General features: G+C 34.0%; 1 protein-coding gene across 1 annotated transcript; it reads right to left on the bottom strand.

Annotated features, from left to right (window-relative positions):
• Positions 1–399: 399 nt before the first annotated feature.
• On the bottom strand, positions 400–24044 carry GLIPR1L1 (GLIPR1 like 1). Its single transcript, XM_090275150.1, has 5 exons — positions 23868–24044; positions 13059–13308; positions 7448–7544; positions 3378–3466; positions 400–479 (listed from the first exon to the last, which is right to left on the bottom strand). Exons 1-5 carry the CDS (start codon positions 24042–24044, stop codon positions 400–402), a joined length of 693 nt encoding a protein of 230 aa, XP_090131276.1.
• Positions 24045–24265: the final 221 nt, after the last annotated feature.

Below are 24265 nucleotides of genomic sequence, written 5' to 3'. Positions count from 1 at the left end.
TAAGATTCATGGGAAGTAGACTAATATAAAAAAACTTATATTTCTACAAATCAGCAAAAATCAATTAGGAAATATGATTTTAAAATACCATTTTAATAGCAACAAACACATGTTACTAAGAAATCTAATTTGATGTGCAAGGCCTTTACTGAGAAACTTTCAAAACTTAACTGAAAAATGTTTAAAACCTAAATAATCTTTACTAACATAGTCAATGCTACAAAGTTGTCAATTCTTCTTAAATTTATCTATAAATTCAATATAATGCCAACCAAAATTTCAAGGTCTTCTGTGAAATTGATAAACTTAACATTAATTTGCAAGAACAAAGTGCCAAGAATAGCGAAATAATTTCTGAAAAAGGAGCGAGTTGGGGGAAGACCTACTGAGTCTGCAAGTTTAGACCGGGTAGGTCTTCTCCTTACCAGGAGCTTTGAGCTTGTGCAGCTTGTGCAGCACAGAGTTACATTTTTCTTCAACTGCAGTAAGAAGCAATTGAGAAATTTAAGAAAAGAAGGTATTTGACCTGATTTTCTTGGAGACAATTGCAATACTTGCTTAAGTCTCTGTAATGGAGTCATTTGTGACAGACAAAAGCTGTCATCAAGCACAGCTAGAAAATCCAAATAAAATACATCAAAACAATGTTTAAGAGCATCAGAGATTTAAAGCAACAAAGACCGGAGGGTGAAGATTTCAGAGCAGAAGATTCATAGAGAGGTGGGCTGATGTTATGAATGTTGCTTTCTTTCTGAGGCCATTTTTGATTGTGGGCCCAGGCCTAGGGCTGAAAATATGGGCTTTGCTCTGGCAAACACCGACTTGGGGAAAAAGAGAAACCAGCAGAGCTTTTGTTGGTCTTGTGAGGCTTAGAGAGATAAAATTGGAGAATTGAGTAGGTCAAGATTCAGATGAGTGGTAGAGATGGAGAAAACAAACCCAGTGAATATCCATTTCAGACTCAAGCTATTTTAATTTTCAATCTGTGAGTAGCAGGAGGTTAAAAATCTAAGTGGAAAGCCTCTGGAAATGAAATCAGATTTTTTTAGTAATTCCAGTGTGCTAGGCCAAAAAGAGATTAGAGCCCAGAATCCACCAGGGTGAGGCAACAGTGAACACTTGAGCCTCTCAGTGGAAAGCCCTAGAAGTCCACATACACCCTTGGAACAGGGAAAGGTAAAGAGAGGAAACTGAGTTTCTCCTAAATTCTAACCCAGCCTTGACTAAATTGTGTTTGGATCAAGCTGAACAACCCCAAGTCCATCTGTTCAGCAGAGGAAAAGGTAGAATTTTCTACAGTTTGTTTTACATATGTTAGGTGTTTAATAAAAACAGTTATACCAAGTGTTTCTGCAATGTATTGTTGTGAAACAGACTTCTAAAACTTAATGGCATAAAGCAAAACCGGTTCATTATTTCTCACAATTATCTGGATCAGGTGGCTCTGCTATGCGACTTCTCTGTTAATATGTAGTGTCATCAGAATTGAATGACATGGCTGCATTTACACTGGAGTTCAGCTGGGGCTGAAATAGAAAGGTGACCTCTCCTCTTCCAGGGCCTTTCTGCATGTGACCTCTCAAGCAAGAGAACATGGATTTCTTCATATGCTGGGGAGCTTGCAAGACAGCAGAAGCCAAACCTGCCATGTCTCTTAAAGTCCAAGCCCAGCACTGGCACAACATTAAGTCCCTTATTCAAGAGGAGGAGAAATAAGCTGCATTCCTTGATGGGAATAGAGGCATGCATGTAAAGGAGGGGAGGAATTGTTGGTGGCCATCTTTAAAGGCAATGTACCACATCAAGTAGCAGCATATTACCAAATCTAAGAGAAAACAAAACAATCTTAAAAGTAGAAGCAGATCCACAGGTGATTTGGATACTGGAGTTTTTAGAAAAACATTGGAGTATTTGAAGGTGGTAATGTCAAAGAGAGAGTAATAAAAAATACAGGGGAGAGAGGTAAGAGTCAGATCACGCTTGGACTTGGTCACTACATGATATAGAGTCAGATTTTTCTTCAATTGCAGTAAGAAGCAATTGAGAAATTTTTAGGGAAGAAGGTATTTGATCTGATTTGCTTTGTGTAAAACAGTTCTGAATAAAGTACGAACAGAAGTGGGAGATTGCACTAGTTCAGGAGAGAAGTGACAGTGGCTTGGATACTGGACAGGAAGGAAAAGTGAATAAGAAAGAGTGTATTGTTATTATTATTATACGTCTTTAACTAGAAAACATTCATTTCCAAGTGGGACATGTTGCAATAAGTTTATTTGTTATTAATTTTTTATTCTCACCGTAGGACATTTTCTTTTTATTGCCTATATATATAGAGAAAGCGATGGTTTAGAGACAGGGGAAGGAAGGGGAAAAGAGTGGGGAGAGAAACATCGATTGGTTGCTGTTTCTATGCACCTGGACAGGGGACCAAACCCACGACCTAGGCTTGTGCCCTGACTGAGAATCAATCCTGTGACTTTTTGGTTTGCAGGATGATGCCCAGTTCCCTGAGCCATACTGGCTGGGGCCAATTAGTTTATTTTTCAAATTGCTTTAAGGAAATCTGAATTTAGAGGCACTATACTTCTTTAATTGTACTATAACATGGATATAGAAATATACATAGCTCATGAAAGTTTGATGAATTATCATGAAGTGAACACGCCCAGATAACCTTTGGTATCCTCTTGAATTACTAACTCCTGTTTCTTCTAATGTAACAGCTGTCCTGACTCCATGTGTAGATTTGTTTTTCCTGGTTTTGAACTTTATGTAAGTAGAATCATTTAATATGCTTTTATTTTGTGTTTTTTATTTGTTTTGTGGCATCACCTTGTTTTTAACAATTTATATATCATTTACCCCTTTCACCCATTTCACTTTATCCTCAACAATTTTATACACTTATCCTTAAAAAGTTTCTTTATTTTGAGAACCAAAAGACTGATGATAGACGAGAAACCTTAGTTTTAAATCACAATTAATTTGTACCTTGATTAATGTATTATTTCTGAGTAAGTCACTGTTTTAATAATAACCCATAAAAGGAGGAGAATGGAGGCAAATACTAATAAACATTTCAACTGATAGTTCTTTGTATAGCAGCAAATATATACTGTGTTGCAGCACACTTGATCAAAGTTATAACTCACTACTTTCTGTCCTTTAGCCTGAGAGGGAAAACATTCAGTGAAAATGGGAGGGTCGTCTGAGTTTAAATATGATCTATGACAAATGATTTATATCATCATATAGTAGCAATCAAATCTTGTTAATAAATTCTCTATCAACTTGGGAGCTAAAGTTGAATATGTAATGAATTTATGAAAACTTTGCTTTCCAAATAGAATGTTACAGTTTTCCCCCTTTTTGCTTACGGCAGAGCTTGTCTTCGCAAGTGTCCATTCCTCCACACATAGAGCAGGATGGTCCTTCAGCATAAGGGGGTGTGTGTAGATAATTTCCTCTGTTAGAAAAAAGAAACATTGAGTAGCCAAATGGCTATTTATTCCTCTAATTTTGTTCATTCTTTTATGTAAGTCTTTTTGGTTGCTCCTTAAGTCACGAATATTGGAAGGAAAATTAATTTTGTCCCTATTTTATGATTATTTCTTTTGTAGAAAGAAACTTTAAAACTGTTCTTTACAGAATATTCTTAATAAGTAACAGTTATATTCTTTAAAAAAAATTCCTTTATTAATTTTTTTTAGAGAGAGAGAGAGGAAGAGGGGAAGAAAGAGACATCATTTTGCTGCTCCACTTGGTTATGTATTTATTGGCTGATTCTCACATAGGCCCTGACCAGGGATTGAACCTGCAACCTTGGCATGTTGGGAGAATGCTCTAACCAACTGAGTTACCTGGCCAAGGTGTTATATTCTTGAATATTCTATAGAACACAAATTAGATGTGAACCCAGTGTAATTATGTATATAACAGCCACAGATTTAATTTTTGTTGTAAAACACTATGAAATGAAATAAGCAAAATTTAAGTTGCGAATGGAAACACAATACTGTAGTCCTTATCTAGTTCTGATTGATGATGTACTAAAAAATAGTACCATGTGGTCAGCCATTTGGCAGATGTTATGCCTGATTTTCAATAATATAAGTTGATGCATTCTAACAAACCTGCTTTTCTTTTTTTATCTCTGTGCCTGTGGAAGACTTTAAAAAATGGTACTTAGGGTACACAAAGAAAAGCATTAATAACATTATCAATATTCCATTAAATAATAAGCCACAATTCATTTAGCCATTCATCTGTTTGTTAATGGACATTTGGGTTGTTCCAGGTTTTTACTATTACGTACAAAATTTACTACGCACGTTTTGAACATTTAGATGTGTCTTTTTATGGACATACATTTTCTTGAATACATATTTAAGAGTGGAATAGATCCTATGATTGGTGCATATTTAACTATTTAAGAAACTTCCACACTGTTTTTGCAAAATATTTGTGACACTATATATTTCCACCAGCTGTGGATGAGAATTTTAGTTCCTTCACATCTTCCTCTGGATTTGAAATGGCCAGTCTTTAGCCATTCATATTGTTGTGTAGCAGTATTCATTGTGATTTTAATTATGATTAATGATATTTAGGTTTTTATCATTGCTTATTTACCTCCTGTATATTTCCTTTATTAACCTTTTACCCATTTTTATTGCTTTCAGTGTTCCTGATAATTGAATTGTGACAGCTCCTCCTGTATTCTCAGTACAAGTCTTTTATCTGATATGTCTTCCAAAGATTTTATTCCAGTCTGTAGCTTATCTTTTCATTCTCTTAGAATTATCTTTGAATAGTTGTAATCTTTTTTGACACCTCCATCTTGACTGAAAGTCAAATAGTTGTAATTTAAAATTTTAATGTTATCCAACTTGAAATTTGTTCTTTTATGGATCATGCTTTTGGTGTGGTAGCTAAAAATTTTTGCTTTGTTAAGGTCACAGTTTTCACCAATGTTTTCTTCTACAAATTTTATAGTTTAGGTTTTACATTTAGGTATAAGATCTATTGTGTTATTTTTGTAGGTTGTGTTTTGTGTAGATTCAAGTTTACTTTTGTTTTTTATATATGGATGACATATTGTTCTAGCAGCATTTGCTAAAACATCTCTTTTCCACTGCATTGCCTTTGTGCATCTATGAAAAATCATATATGGTCAACCATGTATGGGTTTATTTGTTCTCCTTATTCTGTTCCACTCATCTGTTTGATTAACTTTATGTCAATATCACAATGTTGTAATTATTCTAGCTATCATAATTTTTGAAAACAATAGTGTCAGTTCTTCCAAATTATTCTTTTTCTTAGTTGTTTTGGCTATTCTAAGTCTTTGCATTTCCACATGAATTGTAGGGAAAAGGTTTGTCAGTCTTTACAATAAACACCTGCCAGAATATTTATTGGGATTGTCTTGACTCTATTGATCAATTTATTGAAAAATTATGTCCTAACAATATTGAGTCTTTTATCCCATTAACAAGGGTATATCCCTCTATTTATTTGTGTATGTGTTAATTTCTTTCATGAATATTATGTTATTTTCAGTGTACCGGTCCTTCATATCTTCTGTCAGATTTATCTGTAGATAATTTATATTTTTGATGCTATTATAAATGGTATTGTCATTTTATTTCAACTTATGATTATTGCTAATATATGGTCTTATATCTTGAAAAATTCCTAAATTTATTAATTAGTTCTAGAAGAGTTTGCATAGACTCTATTGGATTTTCTATATAGATCTATAGACCAGAAGTCAGCAAAGTATAGTCCATAGGCCAAATCTAGCTTGTGGTCTGTTTTTGTGATTTGTGAGCTAAGAATTGATTTTGTATATTTTAAGGAGTTATTTAAAACAATAAAAATCACAAAGATAAATATGTAACAGAATGCATGTGTTTTGCAAAGCCTAACATTTTTACTATCTGTACTTTACAGAAAAATTTTTTACTATTAGGTATAAGATTACATGCAGGTTTTTCAAAGATGCTCTGTATTAGGTTTAAGAAGTTTCCTTCTGTTTCTATTTGACAGAGAACTTTTATCAGAAATAAATGTCCTATTCTCAGTCTAGTAAAATGATCATATGATCTTTATTTTTAGGATGGCTGATTACATGGACTGATTTTAGAAAGTTAAACCAAACCTACATTCCTGCAATAAACTCCATGTGGACAAGGTGTATTATGTTTTTACTATATTATTGGATTCAATTGTTAAATTTTGCTTAGAATTTATGTACCTATATTTATAAGATTCTGCTTTGTATTTTTTTTATTTCTCACTTGTAATTTGTCTCTTTTGAGGAATTTGTTCATTTCATCCAAGTTACCTCTTGATTTACCCCATTATTATTTTTAATTGCCTTCTTTATCCCTGGTGACATTTTTTGCTCTGAAATTCACATGATTGGGTATTAATATAGACACTGCAGCTTTACTTTCTACTAACATTAGTGTAGTAGAGCTTTTTCCATCCTTTTACTTTTAATGCATTTGTGTCTTTATGTTTAAAGTATACTTCTTGTAGACAGCATATCATTTTTAATTTTTTTCATTAATCTCACAATCTCTGCTTTTTCTTTGGGTGCTTGTAGCTTTTACATTTGATGTGAATATTGACATAGGTAAGGTTAAGGCTATCATCATCTTGTTTATTCCATTTGTTTCATTTGTCCTTTGTTTTTCTTCTCTCTTTATTTTCATAGCTGCATGCTAAATCATTTTATTATTATTATTATTAATTGATTATGCTTTACAGTTGTCCCAATTTCTTTTCCCCCTGCTCCCCTCCACCTTGTCACCCCCCCTCCATTTGCCCCCCCTTAGTCCATGCCCATTGGTTGTGCATATAGTTCTTTTCAACATCTTCCTGTCTATTCCACTCCTTCCTACTATGCTTCTTAATTCTCGTATCATCTCCCTCCCTTCCCCCTCCCCTCTGACCTCCCCCCAGTATGTTCCCCATACCTATAATTCTTTTCCCACTCTCGTTGCCTAGTTTGCCTTTGTTTCAATTCCCTAGCTTCTGTTGTTGGTTGTTGTGATACAGTTTTCATTTGCTGAATCCAGTTATGTTGTGTAGTATTAGGGAAGCAGCTGCCAGACTCTTTTGTTTTCCAATATTTAGAGTGGCAATGCATTTTAGATTATCTGTTTTTTGTTTGTTTGTTTGTTGTTACTTTACAAACAATGTTCATCATTTTTACTCTGAGGTTTAAATATTTCATGGCAGGTATAATTCTTTACACAAGGTAATAGCAATATTCTCTCACGACTTTCTATTTTCATCCATTTCATTTGATTAACATTATAGAGGGATACTTTATTTATTAAATATATTCCTGTCTTTTTGGTATAAGACTCTATTTTGGAAACAATTTGTAACACTTATTTCAATATAAAATATTTTTAATAACAAAATAACTTACGAAGGTCCATAGTCACAGACAAATATTGAAGCTTCACCTCCCCCAAGTTTAGGACAAACTGTAATTGCACAACCAAGTTTATATGAATTGGCCCAAACTACCTATAAGGAAAAAAAATTTAAATAAAATATCCAAAACAACTATATGCCACAGTGCACTGTGAGAATAACTATAATCTTAGTCATGCTATAAAAATGAATATACATAAATTCTTATTGATTATTTTTCTTAATCTCTAGTATTTACTTTAAAGCACTTTTTTAAAAGGTTTCTTTCATAAGGGGGTAACAGTTAATTTTCCCTCACGATAATACTCATAAATCAAAAAAATATAATATATAGCAAAATATTTTTTTCTAGGTGGTTTATGAAATATTTTTATTTTCTCCATGAGTATATAATACAAGGAATGTTAAAATCACACTTTAAAATGAAAACAATTATTAACTTTTATTTCTTTCTATTTAAATATTCTACTTAGTTTATAATCACATTTCAAATTTTGTGTTTTTTACCATATTCTTACCTCTGTCAAATCAAAAGAGATAGATAAGGATGAGACTAGGGATAGAGACTAAGGACACACTGGGTTAGTGCAAAAAACATGCCTGTTGTAAAAATGGTGAATATTTTTGTTTCATTGTAAAGGATAGTAGTTATTCAAAAGAATAAGATTTCTATGGAAAGCTAGCTAAGGGAAAGAGAGATAAAGAGGTGAAAAGATTAGTATTCTTTAGTGACAATGAGAAGGAAATTCCCTCCATTTCCTAAATGAATGAAGGGGAAAATACTCTATTCTGGAAAACAAAATAACCAGGAAAATTGATATAGATTTTGATAAACACAAATGAATTTTTCTTAATCCATTTATTTTACAGTTCAATTAACAAAATGTATTAGTCACTATTTCCCATGGCCTGGATGTAGCTGAAATCAACAGTTTTTCAAAACTGTTTGCCTGAAAGGCAGAAAAATGCAATAAAAACACTTTGAACAGAAGAGAGATGAATCAATTCTGTGCTAGTTTCCCACTTAATAAAATGAGATTAAGTTATATTCTTAAAATACTCCATTCCTTTGGAATGTTTTAGAAAATTAATGAACAATGTGACTACATGTATATATGTATATATATTTTCAAGAAATTCATGTTTAAAATGTTTCATGAATGACTACACCATGATATTTTATTTTCTTAATATATCTAAACTGTGACTTTTTTGGTTTTTGGAACAGTAAAAATAAATATTGATTATGTATAGGTTTAAAATATTTTGCTCTTCTTAAAGGGACTAGATGTAACATTAATATGAACATTGGTTGTAACTTTAGTACAAATAACTTCAGGTGGTAATAGTAAGAAATTTTACTGTATTTCCTTCAGAACACCAAAGAGGATACACAAACAAGAGTTGTTGAACCAATAAGAAGAACGAGTATATTCTGAATTGTTTAAACATATGAGTAAATTAACCAATGAAGAGTGAGCTCTGGGTTCTGCTGTAGTATTGCTAAGGCACAAAGGGTATTTGAAAAGTTTAATTTTTCTTCTTTTACTAAAGAGCAAACAAAGGATTATATAAAGGCCATGACTCAGCCTTGATGCCATATTAAGAATATTACATTCTGCTTATTATCAGGACACCTGACATTTGATCCCATTCTTTCAATTTCCTAGCAATACCAAATGACAATCTGTGTATAAAACATCTGTTATGAGAAAGATTTCCAGATTTACAGCATCCTATTTTTGGACAAAGGTTAAAGAGAGTAAGAGCATGAAAGCTGCTAATTTCCTTATTCAGTGTACCTCTGATAGAAATGATATGCTTTCACACACTGTATTTTAATTCAACTGATACAGATGAATAAGTCTTGAGAAGAGAGTGGTTTCTTTTGCTTAAATGGGTCATCCTAGGAGTTCAGTGCCATATCTAGCATTAGCTTGGCTGAAATGTGACTTCCATTTCTCACCAAAAACTCTCACCTGAAACAACTGAAAGAATTGGAAATTTTATAGAAATAAAGTTCCTCAAGGTGTTAGACATACGACAACAAAGGATAATGTTCCCTGAGAGCTGGGGTGGGTAGAAGCTATGAGCTGTACAACTTTCTTGGTTTATGGCTTTGAGAAAGTTTCCAGGCCATGACTGGCAGGGAAGAGGTGGTGGGGAAGCCAGAAGAAGCTGGATGGATTCACATAATTGAGAGACAGCAGAGAGTCTGGGGAGTTCAAGGAGGCAAGAGTTTAGATGGTATAGTACCTCAGTCGTGAAAATCTAGCAGTGGCACAACTGTAGAAATCTTTAGGGCCTCCCTGTCTTTAATTCAGCAGACTACTCATCAGAGCATGCATTTGAATAAACTAACCTAGACTCAGGAAAGAAGCACCTATAAAAACTACAGGAAAGAATACTAGGCCAGGAGAAGAGCCCTTTCCACCAGCTATACTGGCAAGTTCCATAATTACTGGGGCACTGGGGTAGAGTATGAAGAAGAATTTTGCCTCACTGATGAGAGATAATTAGTCCAGATAAACATTGCATTAGTTCCACTTAACATTTTAAAAGCAAGAACCAAAAAGATTTAACAAATTCCAGGTAACTTAACTGTCTTCCAGAGGAGAATTTAAGAATGTATATAGGTATATAAATAAATTAAGAATTCAAAAAGGCAAAATTTAAAATATTGGGAATATAATAAAATATATCCAATATGTTAAGCAAAAATAAATAAATAAATAACCTATAATGCAGAGGAAAAAAATAATCAATTGAAATTACCCTAGAACTAAAATTGATCCTAGTATTAATTGAGAAAATGTTAAAATAATCACTGTAACTATCTCATATGGTTAAAAAGCTAGATGAGGGATCAAATATTTTAGATATAGTTATGATGATTTTAAAAAGACAAAATCAAATTTCTAGAGATATAAACTTTCACATATAAGATGAAAAATAAACTAAATGTCTTTAAGAGTAGATTAAACATCAATGCAGAAAATATTAGTGAACTTAAAGATAAAGAAATAAGGCTACTTAAATGAATCAGTTTTAAAAATGTGAGAAAAAACAGAAGAAACATTAGTGAACCAGAGGAAAACTCAAGTGGGTTCTACATTGGTGACTGCACTCTCAGAGAGAGAAGTGAGAGATAGTGGCAGAAATATTTCTAGAAACAATTTCCAACATTTTTCAAAATTTGATTTAAATTATGAACCTACAAGTGTTAAGAAACTCAGTAAACTGCAGCACAGAAATATGAAGAAAACTTCAGTATATTATGAAATTGTTCAAAACTTGCCATAAAGAAAAAATTTTAAAGTTAATCAGGGGATAAAAGACATTATATACCCAGGAGTAAATGAAAAGATGATAGTAGATGACTTATTAGAATTAATGCATTGAGATGACAATAATCTTTAAAGATCAAAAACAAAAGCTCTACAGAATTCTATATCCAATAAAACTATCTTCAAGTGAAGGTGAGTTTTTAGGATATACAACAAACTCAAAAGAAAATGCAGAAAGCGTGTCTTGTGATTAGAATACACATAAGTGGGACTTCTGGCCAAGATGGAGACCTAGACAAACACGCTGTATCTCCCTCCACAACTAAGAAGAAATACAACTACCTCAAAACTAGAGACAACCAGAAGTTCCAGAAAATAGAGCTGCGTGGAAGTCCAACAAACAAAGATATAAAGAAGTACTCATCCAGACAGGTAGGAGGGTTGGAGCTGGGGAAGAGAGGACGTGGTGCAGTGGCAGTAGCAGTGGCAACAGCAGAAGATCGGTGGAAAACACAGTCATATGTTTTAAAAAGTCAAAAGAGACACCTGGGGAGCGCTCCCAGCACCAGACCAGATGGGGAAGCTCATGGTCCCAGTGCCAGGGAAAATAAAGCCTCATTGCTTTTGACTGTACAAACCAGTGGGAGTTGTGGTGGAGGAAGAAACTGCCAGTCTTTCAGCAGAGTCCACTTGTTTAAAGAGTCTGCACAGTGCAAGAACATCCACAGACCCACCCACTCTGGGAATGACAGCCAGAGCAACAGCTAGAGAGGTGTCAGTCTCATACAAAGTGGGAGAAGTGCCTGGAAAAGGGATAAGTGCTGGGCAAACGGCATTGTTCCCTCTCAAACCACTCCCTCACAAACAACACCACAACGTGGTGAAATGGGTCATCCTCTACTGATGAATACCTAAGGCTCCGCCCCTTACAACATAACAGGTATGATAGCTCTACCTAAGACACAGAGGCAAACAAACACAGGAGCTTGTCAAGATGAGGAGACAGAGAAGTATGGCCCAAAAGAGGGAACAGATCAAGGTTCCAGTGGGAGAACTAAGTGATGAGGAGATAGCTAACCTAACAAATGAGGAGCTAGCCAACCTAACAGATGTAGAGTTCAAAACACTGGTGATAAACATGCTCACAGGCTTGACAAATATGCTTAAGTATGGCAAATGCATAAGAGTAGAAGTAAAGTTTATGCTAAATGAAATGAAGGAAAATCCACACAACATCAATGGTGAAGGGAAGGGAACTGGGGTTCAAATGAATAATTTGGAACATAAGAAAGAAAAAAACAGTCAACCAGTACAGAATGAGGAAACAAGAATTGACAAAAATAAGGAGAGGCTTAGGAACTTCTGTGACAACTTTAAACATGCCAACATCCAAACCATAAGGGTGCCAGAAGAAGAGGAGGAGCAAGAAATTGAAAGCTTATGTGAAAAAATAATGAAGGAAAACTCTCCAAATTTTGGGAAAGAAATAGACATACAAGTCCAGGAAGCACAGAGAGTCCCAAACAAGCTAGACCCAAAGAGGAACACACCGAGATATATCATGATTAAAATGCCAAAGGTTCAAGATAAAGAGAGAATCTTAAAAGCAGCAAGAGAAAAGCAGAGAGCTATCTACAAAGGGATGCCTATAAGACTATCAGCTAATTTCTCAAAAAAAAAAAAAACTTTGCAGGCAAGAAGAGACTGGCAACAAGTTGATGAAAAGCAAGGACTTACAACCAAGACTACTCTATCCAGCGAAGCTATCATTTAGAATGGGAGGGCAGATAAATGCTTCCCAGACAAGGTAAAGCTAAAGGAGTTCATCATCACCACGTCATTATTATATAAAATGTCAAAGGGACTTACTTAAGAAAAAGATCAAAATTATGAACATTAAAATGACAACAAACTCACAACTATCAACAACTGAATCTAAAAAATAAAAACAAAATCCAACTAAGCAAACCAGAATAGGATCAGAATCGTAGAAATAGGGATAATTTGGAGGGTTATCAGCTGGGAGGGAGAAGGGGGAGAAATGGGGAAATGGTGCAGGAATTAAGAAGCATAATTGTTTGGTACAAAATAGACAGGAGGAAGTTAAGAATAATATAGGAAAGGGTGAAGCCAAAGAAATCACATACAGGACCCATGGACATGAACTAAGGGCGTGGGATTGCTGGAGGGAAAGGTAGTACTGGGCAGAGGGGAGCAAAGGGAAAATAATTTGGACTACTGTAATAACATAATCAATAAAATATACTTTAAAATGAATATGCATAAATAAGAACTAATCAATAAAATGTCAAATACTTAGCTGTGTATAATGGCCACAAACTTTGGAACAATGTAAACTACTATAATTATAAAATCTATTTTCATTATACCAAGAAACAATAACAGATTTTGGTGTAAATATGCGTAATCCACCTAACCAGATATTTTCTCCAACAAATTCAAAAGTTGGATGACATTTATATGATTTTTTTAAACATTTGTTGTGTTCAAATTTGCACTTGTTTGCCCATGCTTTTGCTGTCTTTGCTAAAGCTTCATCCCAAGTCTGAAAGACAAAAATAATTTAAAATGAGTTGTGCAGATTTGTTTGCATTAAAGTTATTCTAATTATTGTAATCAATTAAATTTCATTTAAATTTTAATTTTAATAAAGTACAGTTTTTCTTTGGCATTTATTATGTTCACATGCAAACATATCATAAGTAAAAGATGATGACCCACTTATAATTAAATAGAGAAAATCTTCCTAACACATTAGGAATAGAATTTCCTTAATTTGATCAAGCGTTTTTATCTCTCTATCTATCTATCTATCTATCTATCTATCTATCTATCTTTCTATCTATTTATCTATCACCTATTTACCTATCTACCTAAATCCACCTTACAGCAGTAATTAATATCAAAAAAAAGATAAAATATTGAAAGCTTTCACCCAAGATTGGGAATGAAACAAGATATCTCATTATTTCTATTTAAAATTGTATTGGAGTTTAGCTAGTATAACTATGTGAGCTATAAATACATAGGACAAAAGATATAAAATGTGTAATTGTTGTCAGTGGAAATGAGGCTCTTCATGAAACCATGAGGAAAGCATTCCAAGGACCCACACATGAGAAACTGTGGTGTGGCATGGTTTATTTAGGTGGATATAGAAGCTGCCCCCTGATTTTCCAATTTTCCATGTTTGTCCTGCCGTGAAAAACGTCCAAACTTGTCCTCAGCGAGGACAAAACAAAACCCAGTGTCCAGTGTTTCTTTTTCAGTTTAGTCCTTTTGGAGCTCACGCCATCTTCTCTGTGCTCCAGTAGCTTCTACACCCACATGGTTGTATGCTCCCCAGCAAGAGAGAATGTGCGAATGGGAGTTATGGATGAGAGAGAGAGAGAGAGAGAGAGAGAGAGAGAGAGAGAGAGAGAGAGAGAGAGAGAGAGAGAGAGAGAGAGAGAGAGAGAGAGAGAAAGAGCGCTTGGGTCTGAGATGGACCGAGTGCTTTTTCAAAATGGCCATTCAAGTTCTCAAGTTTTTATGGGCTTTAAATAGGTTCACACCCCCTACTTAGACTGACAGGACTCTTTGGTCATGCACCTCCCTTGCTCCATTTGACATATTGTGCATGTGCCTGTCTGCCACATCCTCCCACCAGGCAATCGTGTATAAGAGATAAGAAGGGAGGAGTGTTAACCCCCTTGGTGGAGTCATGCTGTAATCCCCTGGGTTGTGAAGCTGTAGCTTCCTGGTGAAGCAAACAGACTCTGCTCCTAAGTTTATTCCCTTTGCACCCATTTTCTTGATTAATAATTAGCTAAATACTGATGGCAACATAATAATTGATTGGAATTTACCATTATTCGCAGATGACAAAACTGTGTAATAAAAAATTCAAATGAATGTACAAACTAGACTAAGAAATCAGTAAAATCACCAAGGTTCCAGATACTAAGAAAATATACAAAACTGTATTGTCACGTTACTCTGGAAGCAGATAGCAACAAAAAATGTAAAATATTTATAGATACTTTAAATGAATGATATAAAAATATCTCTATACTGAAAACTACAAAACATCACTAAGAGCAAATGTAAAGACTTAAATAAATCTAGAGATGTGTAATGTTCATGTACTGAAAGACTCAATATTGCAAAGAATATTACTCTTGCTATTTAATTCACTTTTAATGAAAATCCAAGTAGAGGGTATATTTTTTTGGAAATTGATTATAAAGTTTACATGGAAATTCAATTCAAAGGCCAAACAATAGATAAGACAATCTTTAAAAAGTAAAACGAAGTGAAAAGACTTACTCTACCAAATATCAAGACACCATAAAGTTATATTAAGAATTATGGTATCAACACAGGGTAGACAAATAGTCCAATGGAAGCATATAGAGCCTAAAAACAATTTTTGACCATAATGCTTGACAAAAATTATAATTATTAATAATTATAACTATTAATGTAACTTATTGGCAAGATGGTTTAAAAATATTTTTATTTTAAACTAATTATAGGTTCACAACAGATCGCAAAAATAGTAAAGTCCTGAATAAATGTCACCTACTTTCCCAACTGGTTAAGTTTTATGTAACTATTAGCAGAGTATAGCATCAAAACCAAGAAATTGACATTGGTACAATCAACAGACCATATGATTTCAATAGTTTTACATGCATATTTTTTGTGTATGTAGTATTATGCAGTTTATTATATGTGTAAATTGGAGTTGCCACTGCCAAAGTCAAGATATATAATTCTTCCATCACCACAGTGATCCTTCATGCTAATTCTTTAAAGTCATACTCACTTCACCACCCTATCCCTAACCCCTGGCACTCACTAATTGGTTCTCCATCTCTATTATTTTGTCATTTTAGAAATTGCATATAAATAGAATTCCATAGTATGTAACTATTTTGATATTAGTTTTTTGTTTGCTTGGCATAATTCCCTTGAGATCCATCCATACTTTGATGTGTTGTTAGTTTATGCCTGTTTATCGCTGAGTTGTATGCCATGGTGTGGATGAACCACTGTTCATTTATCCTTCATCTATTGATGGAAATTTGGATGTTTACAAGTTCGACCTATTACAAATAAATTGCAATGAGAATGTGTGATATGTGTGATCAGGTTTTTGTGTAACAATAAGTTTTCCTTTTTTCTAGGAAAAAAAGGAAAAGAAAAAGGTGCCAAGGACTGTGATTGCTGAGTCTTATTGCAAATGTACATTTAATTTTTTAGAAAAGAAGTGCCAAACTATTTTCCTGAGTGGCTGTACCATTTTGCATTCTCACTAACCAAGTACAATAGATATGGTTTCTCCACAGCCTTCCCAGTATTTGGTACTGGCATTATTTTTTATTTTAGCTTTTCTAACTGGCATGTAGTAATATTGCATTGTGTTGTTTTAATTTGCATTTCCCTTATGGCTAATGATGTCAAATTTATTTTTATGTGCTATATATCCTCATGGTAAAATGTCTGTTCAGTCTTTTGTTCATTTTAAAATCAAATTTTTGTTTTATTGTTGAGTTTTGAAAATTCTTCATATACTGTACTCTAGACAGGAGTTCTTTCTGAGCTAAGTTGTTGGTATATATTTTTGCCTAGTCTGTAGCTTATCTTCTCATCTTTTAACAAGGTATTTTAAAGAGCAGAAGCTTTTAATTTTGATGAGGGTCAATGTATTGACTTTTTCTTTTATACCTTGTGGTTTTGGTGTCATGTCTGTTTAATCAAGATAATTGACCTGTGGGTCCTGAGAATTTTCTCCACTTTTTCATATAAAAGTTCTATAATGTTATGTTTTGCATTTAAATATATGGTTTGTTTTGTGTTAATTTTTGTTTAAGTGTAAAGGTTAGGTTAAAATTCACTTTTTTTTTTTTTTTTTTTGCTATGGACTCCACGTATGTGTAGAGTTGTTCATAGTATACACCTGCAGGTTCTTTAATGGTATCCTCAATCCAGTCCTTATACTGGTAATTTGTGCCATTGTCTCTTTTATTAGTCTTAAAAGATTCATCTTTTTATTCCATCATTTTTTCTATCTTTTTTTTGTTGTTGTTCACTACTTCATTAATTTCTTCTCCTCTTCATTATTTTCTTTCTTCTGCATGCATTTTTCCCTCTTTTTCTTTTGGCAGAATTTAGATTATTCATTTAAGAACTTTCCTCTTTTCTAACGTATCCATATTGTGCTTCACATTTTCCTCTCACCACTGCCTTAGCTGCATTGCATATGTCTTAATACATTGTTTCATATATATATAATTTTAAAGTTTCCTTGAGACTTCCTCTTTGACAAGTGTGTTTAATTTCCAAGTACTTTAAAACTTTCCTGTTATTTTGTTGTAGATAACTGTTTTTATTTTATTGTGATCTGAGAACATATTCTATATCATTTTAATTCTTTGAAATTTGTTGAGTTTTCATTTCTTAGTTCAAAATATGGCTAATCTTGGTTACTATTTCATAAGCACTTGATAAGAATGTGTAGTCTCTAGTTGTTGAGTGGAGTGTTCTATAAAAGTCAATTAGATCTTTGTTGGTTAATAGTATTAAGTTCTTCTATATCCTTGCTGATTTTCTGTCTGATTGTTGAGAGAAGAGTCTTGAAATCTTCGAACATACTTGAGAACTTTTCTATTTCTTCTTTTAGTTATATCAGCTTTCTTTCCTATATTTTTAAGGTCTGTTGTGTGGAGCAAACAGAATGTTATTATAATTTCTTTGTAATAGAATGATTGATTTATTATTATGTAGTGACATTCACAGTCTAGTAATTTTCTTTGCTCTGAATTCTATTGATCTGATATTAATAAAGCCACTCCTATTTTCTTTTGTTCGCATAACCTGTTTTTCCTCATCTTTTTTTACTTTTAACCTACTGTATCATTATATTTAAAGTGAGTTGTTAGGTTATAGAATTTTTTTTGCTCATCTTTGTTTGTTTATTTGCTTAACTTTTGATAAGTAGTGCATACGTCTACTGTTTTATTTAGTCCCGCTATTTTTTACTCCTGTTTCATTTTACTGCCTTCCTCTGAGTTACTTGACTATTATTCTGAATTTCACTTTGATTCATTCATACTGTAGTTAAATATATAGTTTATATAACTGTTTTAGTGGTTGCTGTAAGTATTACATAATATATGTAAATGATCACAAATGACTGGTGTCAGAATTTTACCAGTTTGACTGAGTGTAGAAATATTATAGTAAAACACCTCATCTGTGGTTTTGCTTTCACTGTTATAGTTACTTGCAGTCAAATATGGTCCAAAAGTATTAAATAAAAAATTGCAGAAATAAACAATTTGTAAGTTTTAAATTGCATGATGTTTTGAGTAGCTTGATAAAATCTTATGTCATCCTAGGAAGTAAATCATTTCTTTTTCAAGGGTATCCATACTATATGTGCTACCTGCCCATGACTCACTTAGTGGGCTATCTTGGTTATCAGATCTACTGTTTCAGTATTGCACTGCTTGTGTTCAAGTAACTTTTATTTTACTTAAAGGCCCCCAACTGCAAGGGTAGTAATACTGGCGAATGGGTATGCCAAAGAGAAGCTGTAAAATGCTTCCTTTAAGTTAAAAGGTAAAAATCTTTAATAAGGAAAAAATATTGTATGCTGAATTTTCTAAGATCTGTGGTAATAGTGAATCTACTTATGAAATTATGAAGAAGGAATTAGAAATTTTTGCTAATTTTGATGATGCACCTCAAACTCCAAAGTTATGGCCACAGTATGTGATGCATGCTTAGTTAAGATAAAAAAGGTGAGAGAATGTCCCAAAGAGAGAGAGAGAGAAAGAGAGAGAGAGAATGTCCCAAAGAGAGAGAGAAGAGAGTGAGAGAGAAAAAAAAAAGATAGATAAAAAAGGCATTAAATTTGTGGATGGAAGACATGAACAGAAAACTTGTGTGTTTGTATGTGTGTGTGTGTGTGCACGTGCACACGTGTGTGTATTATGCATCAATACTATCCACAATTTCAATACATAAGTTTTAGTATTATCCATGGTTTTAGACATCTACAGGGAGTCTTAGATTGTATCTCTCACAGATAAAAGGGGGACCACTGTACTTCTATTTAGGTCCTTTTACCATTCATATCATCAATAATACAACTGTCTTAAATGCATGTCTTAAAAATATGTTTATGTTACTTAAAGGTATCTATAGATTTAATGTATTTCCTATCAAAATACCAAAGACATTTTTTCACAGAACTAGGACAAATAATTCTAAAATTTATAGGGAACCACAAAAGACCTGAGTAGTCACAGCAATCTCAAGAAAGAAAAACAAAGTTGCAGGTATCATGCTACTTGTTATTAAATTATACTACAAGGTGATAGTAGTCAAAACAGCATGGACTGGCATAAAAACAGACACATAGATCAATGGAACAAAATAGAGAGCCAACAAACAAACCCAGGCATATATGGTCAATTAACCTCTGACAAAGGAGGCAAGACTATACAATGAGGTAAAGGCAGCCTATTCAAAAAATGGTGTTGGGAAAATTTGACAGATACATGCAAAAAACCCAAAAACTAGACCACTTTTTTACACCATATATAAGAATACACTTACAATATATTAAAAACTTAAGTGTAAAACTTGAAATCATAAAAGTCCCAGAAGAAATCATAGACAGTAAACTCTCTGACATTTTACTTAGTAATTTTTTTCTGATGCACAATATTTCCTTGGACAAGGGAAACTAAAGAAAAAAATAAACAAATAGCACTACATCAAACTAACAAGTTTTGGCACAGAAAAGGAAACAATCAACAAAATGTAAAGGCAACCTACTGAATGGGATAAGATATTCACCAATGATACTTCTGATAGGGGATTAATATCAAAAATTTAAAATGAACCCATACAACTCAACAACAGCAACAAAAAACCCCAATATAATTACAAAATGGACAGAGGATATGAGTAGACACTTCTCTAAAGAGGACTTATAGCTAGTCAATAAACATATGAAAAGATCCTCAACATCACTAATCATCAGAGAATTACAAATTAAAACCACAATAAGATATCATCTCACACCTGTCAGAATGGCTGTCAACAGTAAATCAACGAACAAATTTTTGTGAGGATGTGGAAAAAGGGAAATCCTTATGTAGTGTTGGTAGAACGGCGAATTAGTGCAGCCATGAAAGAAAACAGTAGAGAAGTTCCTCAAAAAATTAAAAACACAAATACCTTATTACCCAGAGTTCCACTTTAGGGTATTTATTCAAAGAAATTCAAAACACTAATTTGAAAATATATATGCACTTTTATGTTAATTGCAACATTATTTACAATAGTCAAGATATGGAAGCAATCTAAATGTTCACCAATAGACAATTGGATAAAGAAGTTGTGCATATATACAATAAAATATTACTTGAAATTTTCCCATTTGCGACTCACAGATGGGCCTAGATGGTATTGTAAATAAGTGAAATAAGTCATACAGAAAAAGACAAATACCATATAATTTCACTTATATGTAGAATATAAAGAACAAAATAAATGAACAAACAAAATAGAATAAAACATCTTAAATATCTACATACATAAGAACCATGTAAGACAAGACAATAGTATAATTTTTGCTTAAAGTTTCAAACATAATTTAAAAGACATAAGAGAATAATAGCTTATTATATTTACCCATATTTTTACTCTTTGCCTTTTTGTTTCTTCATTCCTGATGTAGCAAAAGTCCTTGTTTTACCATTATTTTACTGCTTGAAGAGCTTTCCTTTAAGTATTCTTTTAGAGTAGGTTTGCTTATGATAAAGTATCTGAGTTTCTGAATATGAGTATATCTTAATTTCACCTTTATTCCTGAAGTATATTTTCTCTGGGTAGGATTCTTAGATGAGTCTTCTTTGAAACTGACATTGAAATTACAGTGGAAAATGTTGTGCCACTTCCTTTTGGCACCCATGGATTTGGATGAGAAATTTGATGACATTGAATTTGTTCTCTTGTAGCTAATGTGTTGTTTTTCTTCAGCTGCTTTTAAGATTTTTTTTTTTGTCTTAAGTTTCCGAAGTTTTATTGTGATATATCTTGGCATGAAATTCTTTGAGTTCATCATATTTGGACATCACTAAGATTTGTTATGTCTTCACCCAAATTTTGCATGATCTCTCTATTTCTTAAAATATTTTTTTCTGTCCCTCCCCATCCTTCTCCATTCCTTCTGGAACTCCAATGCCATGAATGTTAGATATTTTGTGATTGTCTCATAGATCTGTTTTGTTCTGTTCACTTTTTTTTTAATCCGTTTTCTGTGTTGTTCAGATTTGTTACTTCCTACTGTTCTATTTTCAATTCACTGATTTTTCTCCTTTTTCATATTCATTCTGCTATTCAGCTCATCCAGTGAGTTTTACATTTTTATTAAATTTTTCAGTTGAAAATTGGGCCAAGGAGGATGATGGACATGGAAGAACATTTTAGAAGGAGAAGATAGGGACCACAGAAAACAAGGGAGAAAGAACTCCTACCACCTTTAATGAAAGAACTCTTCTGACCTCTGGGTTAGCAGATCTTTATAATACCTACTCTAAAGGTGTAGGGAACTACTCCTCATGGTTTAGGGAATTGTAGCCCTGGCCTGAGCATGACTGCCGCCGGCACCCCAGCCATGCCTGTTTTTAGTCTCAACATAGGGCTGCATGTGGAACATGACTGAAAACCACTCAGAGGGTTTCTATGGGAATTAGATTTGAAAAATGCTTATTATGCTTTAGAATTTGCTCTGCTTTCTTTATCTGTAGTATAACATAAACAATTTCTAGATAGGAATGCGTGAAACCTTATACCTAATGCCAGTGTGGCACCAAGATGTTTAATAAACCATAACACAGACTGGTCACTGTGCCCCTGTACTCATACATGTAATCTGTTATTGTTAGCTGTAACCCTAATGCCTCCAAACTATTGATGATTCATGAATCTTGACCTTGTATCTCTCATGTGTGTCCTCCTCAATAAAAGGCATGCAGGAAGAAGGTCTAATCGCTGTTCTCCACTAGAGAGAGCAGTCACCTTCCTTCCCCCAAACATAATGAAATGTCCTGGGTAAAAGTTTGTTCTGCCATGGTCACAAAGCCTCTGTTGGACAGAGTGACTTCCAACGGAACCTAGGGTGTGTGAGGCACCTCCACCACATAAAGGTTTTGAAATTGCTCTGAACTAGTGATTGCTGTGTGGGTCCCATTCTTCTATGTTCTGAATAGAAATGTTTGTTGCAGTTTTCTTGTCTTTGTGCTAGCATTGAATGTTTGTTTATGTGGAGGATACACACAATCACATGGCCAAGATTATCCACAACCAGCCTCGTTGAAGAGATTGTTGCATACCACTCTGTGATATTAGACTCTGTTCAGTAACTAAAGAACATTGTGTTTTATCCTTTGAAGGAGGCCTTGAATTTGTTCTATATTTGGAAGGAAAAGTATAAAATAATATCTGATTATGACAAAAGCAGTCTGTGGTAAAGGCATTCAAGGTAAGTATACTAGGGTCACCATACTAATTCTGTCTGAGAGATACGTGTGGGAATGGCATATATAATCTCTAGGTCTGATCATAAAACTCCTGTGCAGCCCTCTAGCTTTCTCAATGGTGACTTTGAAGAACAAATGCTGACATGATGGAACAAAGATGTAAACAGCTCAAAGGCACTGCATGGAGAACAGGTGATGTGGAGAGCAATGCGAGTGAGATGCTAAACCTGTGTTGTTTTAAAAACTATGTTAATGAAAAAGTCAGACAGTGAAAGGCAAATATTGTATGATCTTACTAACATGTGGAATATTAAAAAATCCAATTTATGATACAGAGAACAGATTGGTGTTTGTCAGAGTCTGGAGATGGGGGGGTAGATGAAAGGGTGAAGGTGTTCAAAATGTATGAACTTCTGGTTACAAGGTAAACAAGTTTATGGCTGTAGAGTATAGCATTGCGAGTACGTATAGTTAATCATTCTGTATTGTACATTTGAAAGTTGCTAGTTGCTAAGAGATTAGATCTTAAAAACTCTTATCACAAGAAAAATATAATTATGTGAGGCGATGGACCTTAACTAGACTTACTGTAAACATTTCACAATACATGAATATATTAAATCATTATGTTTTATACTTTAATAAAATCTTATATGTTAATAAAAAAAATAAAAAGCTTGCATGATTTCAAGGTTTATTTGTTAGCACATTGTGGTCTATTTTTTCTGATATTTTCCTGGATGATTCAATAGTACATGACAGGAGAAACACCTGTTGAAGACTCAGCCAACAGTTAGCACTTCTGTTTTTGGCTAAGGTGGAGTAACAGGACCAAATTTACCTTCCTATTTGAAACAATAAAAATAAAATGCACATATTAAAAAGCAGCTGTCAAGGCATATGACATCAAGCCTCTTTGAGAGGAGGGAAACAAACAAGGTGAGTCCTACGACTGCCCAGGATGTGCAGGAACACCAGAAAGGGGAGACCTGCACAGAGGCAGAGCGCCACAGATGAGTATTGGGCAGAATATTGATTAGCACACACATATAAAGAACATATTCAAGGCCAGGCAATGAATCACTCAAAAAGGATAAGAGCATATTACCTAATGCTTACATAGTACTGGGAATATTGCCTCTTACCACTAGCGAGATTGGAAAACCTCATAATTTTGGGAATTGTGTAGAGTGCTCAGAAGAATCTTTCCTTAATAGAGGGAGATAATTATTCCTAGCCTCAACCATTACTTTTTTCCTGCCTTACAAATTTTAAAAACAAGACTCTAATGGATCAAAATGCCAACTGACATAAAACCATCCCCAGAAAAAAGCCCCATCCTGTATGTAAATACACACATATATTGAAATCTAGGCAAGGATCAGCTTCAAGATTTCCTTTCTCATTCCCTTCTATCACCCCTGCAGGAGACAGGTAAGCCAAGCTATGATTTTTAAATGAATGCTGAGTGAATTCATACAAGTGGGACCATAACATTAATCACCAAGATACCTTGGGATGAACCTGAAAAAAAAAGAATCCCAGCCCGGTTCTTTCTCACCATGTGTTTCATGTTGGCTGCGGGGGGCTGAACTTTGCCACGCATTTCATTGTGAACAGCGACACATTCATTTATGAAACTCTGGTCTTTGATGGAGGGGACATAGAGCGACAATTTACTGGCTACCACACAGAAACCTAAAGTCCATAAGCAACTTAATTTATTCTTCAGAACCATGGCGAAACGCAAAGGATGCCCTGGCTGAGCGGACCCCTAACGGCCAAGCCAGTCAACCTTCCTGGTCGCTGGGACCCACGCTCTTTATTGGCTCCAGCCTCCTGCACAAGCTCGAGCCCAGTGCCCGGGATGCGAGCAGTGGGCTGGGCTCCAGAGGGCGGAGCCAGAACCAAGGCAGAATAGGCGGCAGGAGTGGCCTCTAGAAAGCCAAGGGCTACAAG

This window comes from Furipterus horrens, unplaced genomic scaffold (genome assembly GCF_987537825.1).
Source record: "Furipterus horrens unplaced genomic scaffold, mFurHor1.1.pri manual_scaffold_4, whole genome shotgun sequence".
Taxonomy (NCBI): domain Eukaryota; kingdom Metazoa; phylum Chordata; class Mammalia; order Chiroptera; family Furipteridae; genus Furipterus; species Furipterus horrens.
Note: the sequence above shows the minus strand (reverse complement) of the source record. Positions and strands in the feature narration are given on the sequence as shown.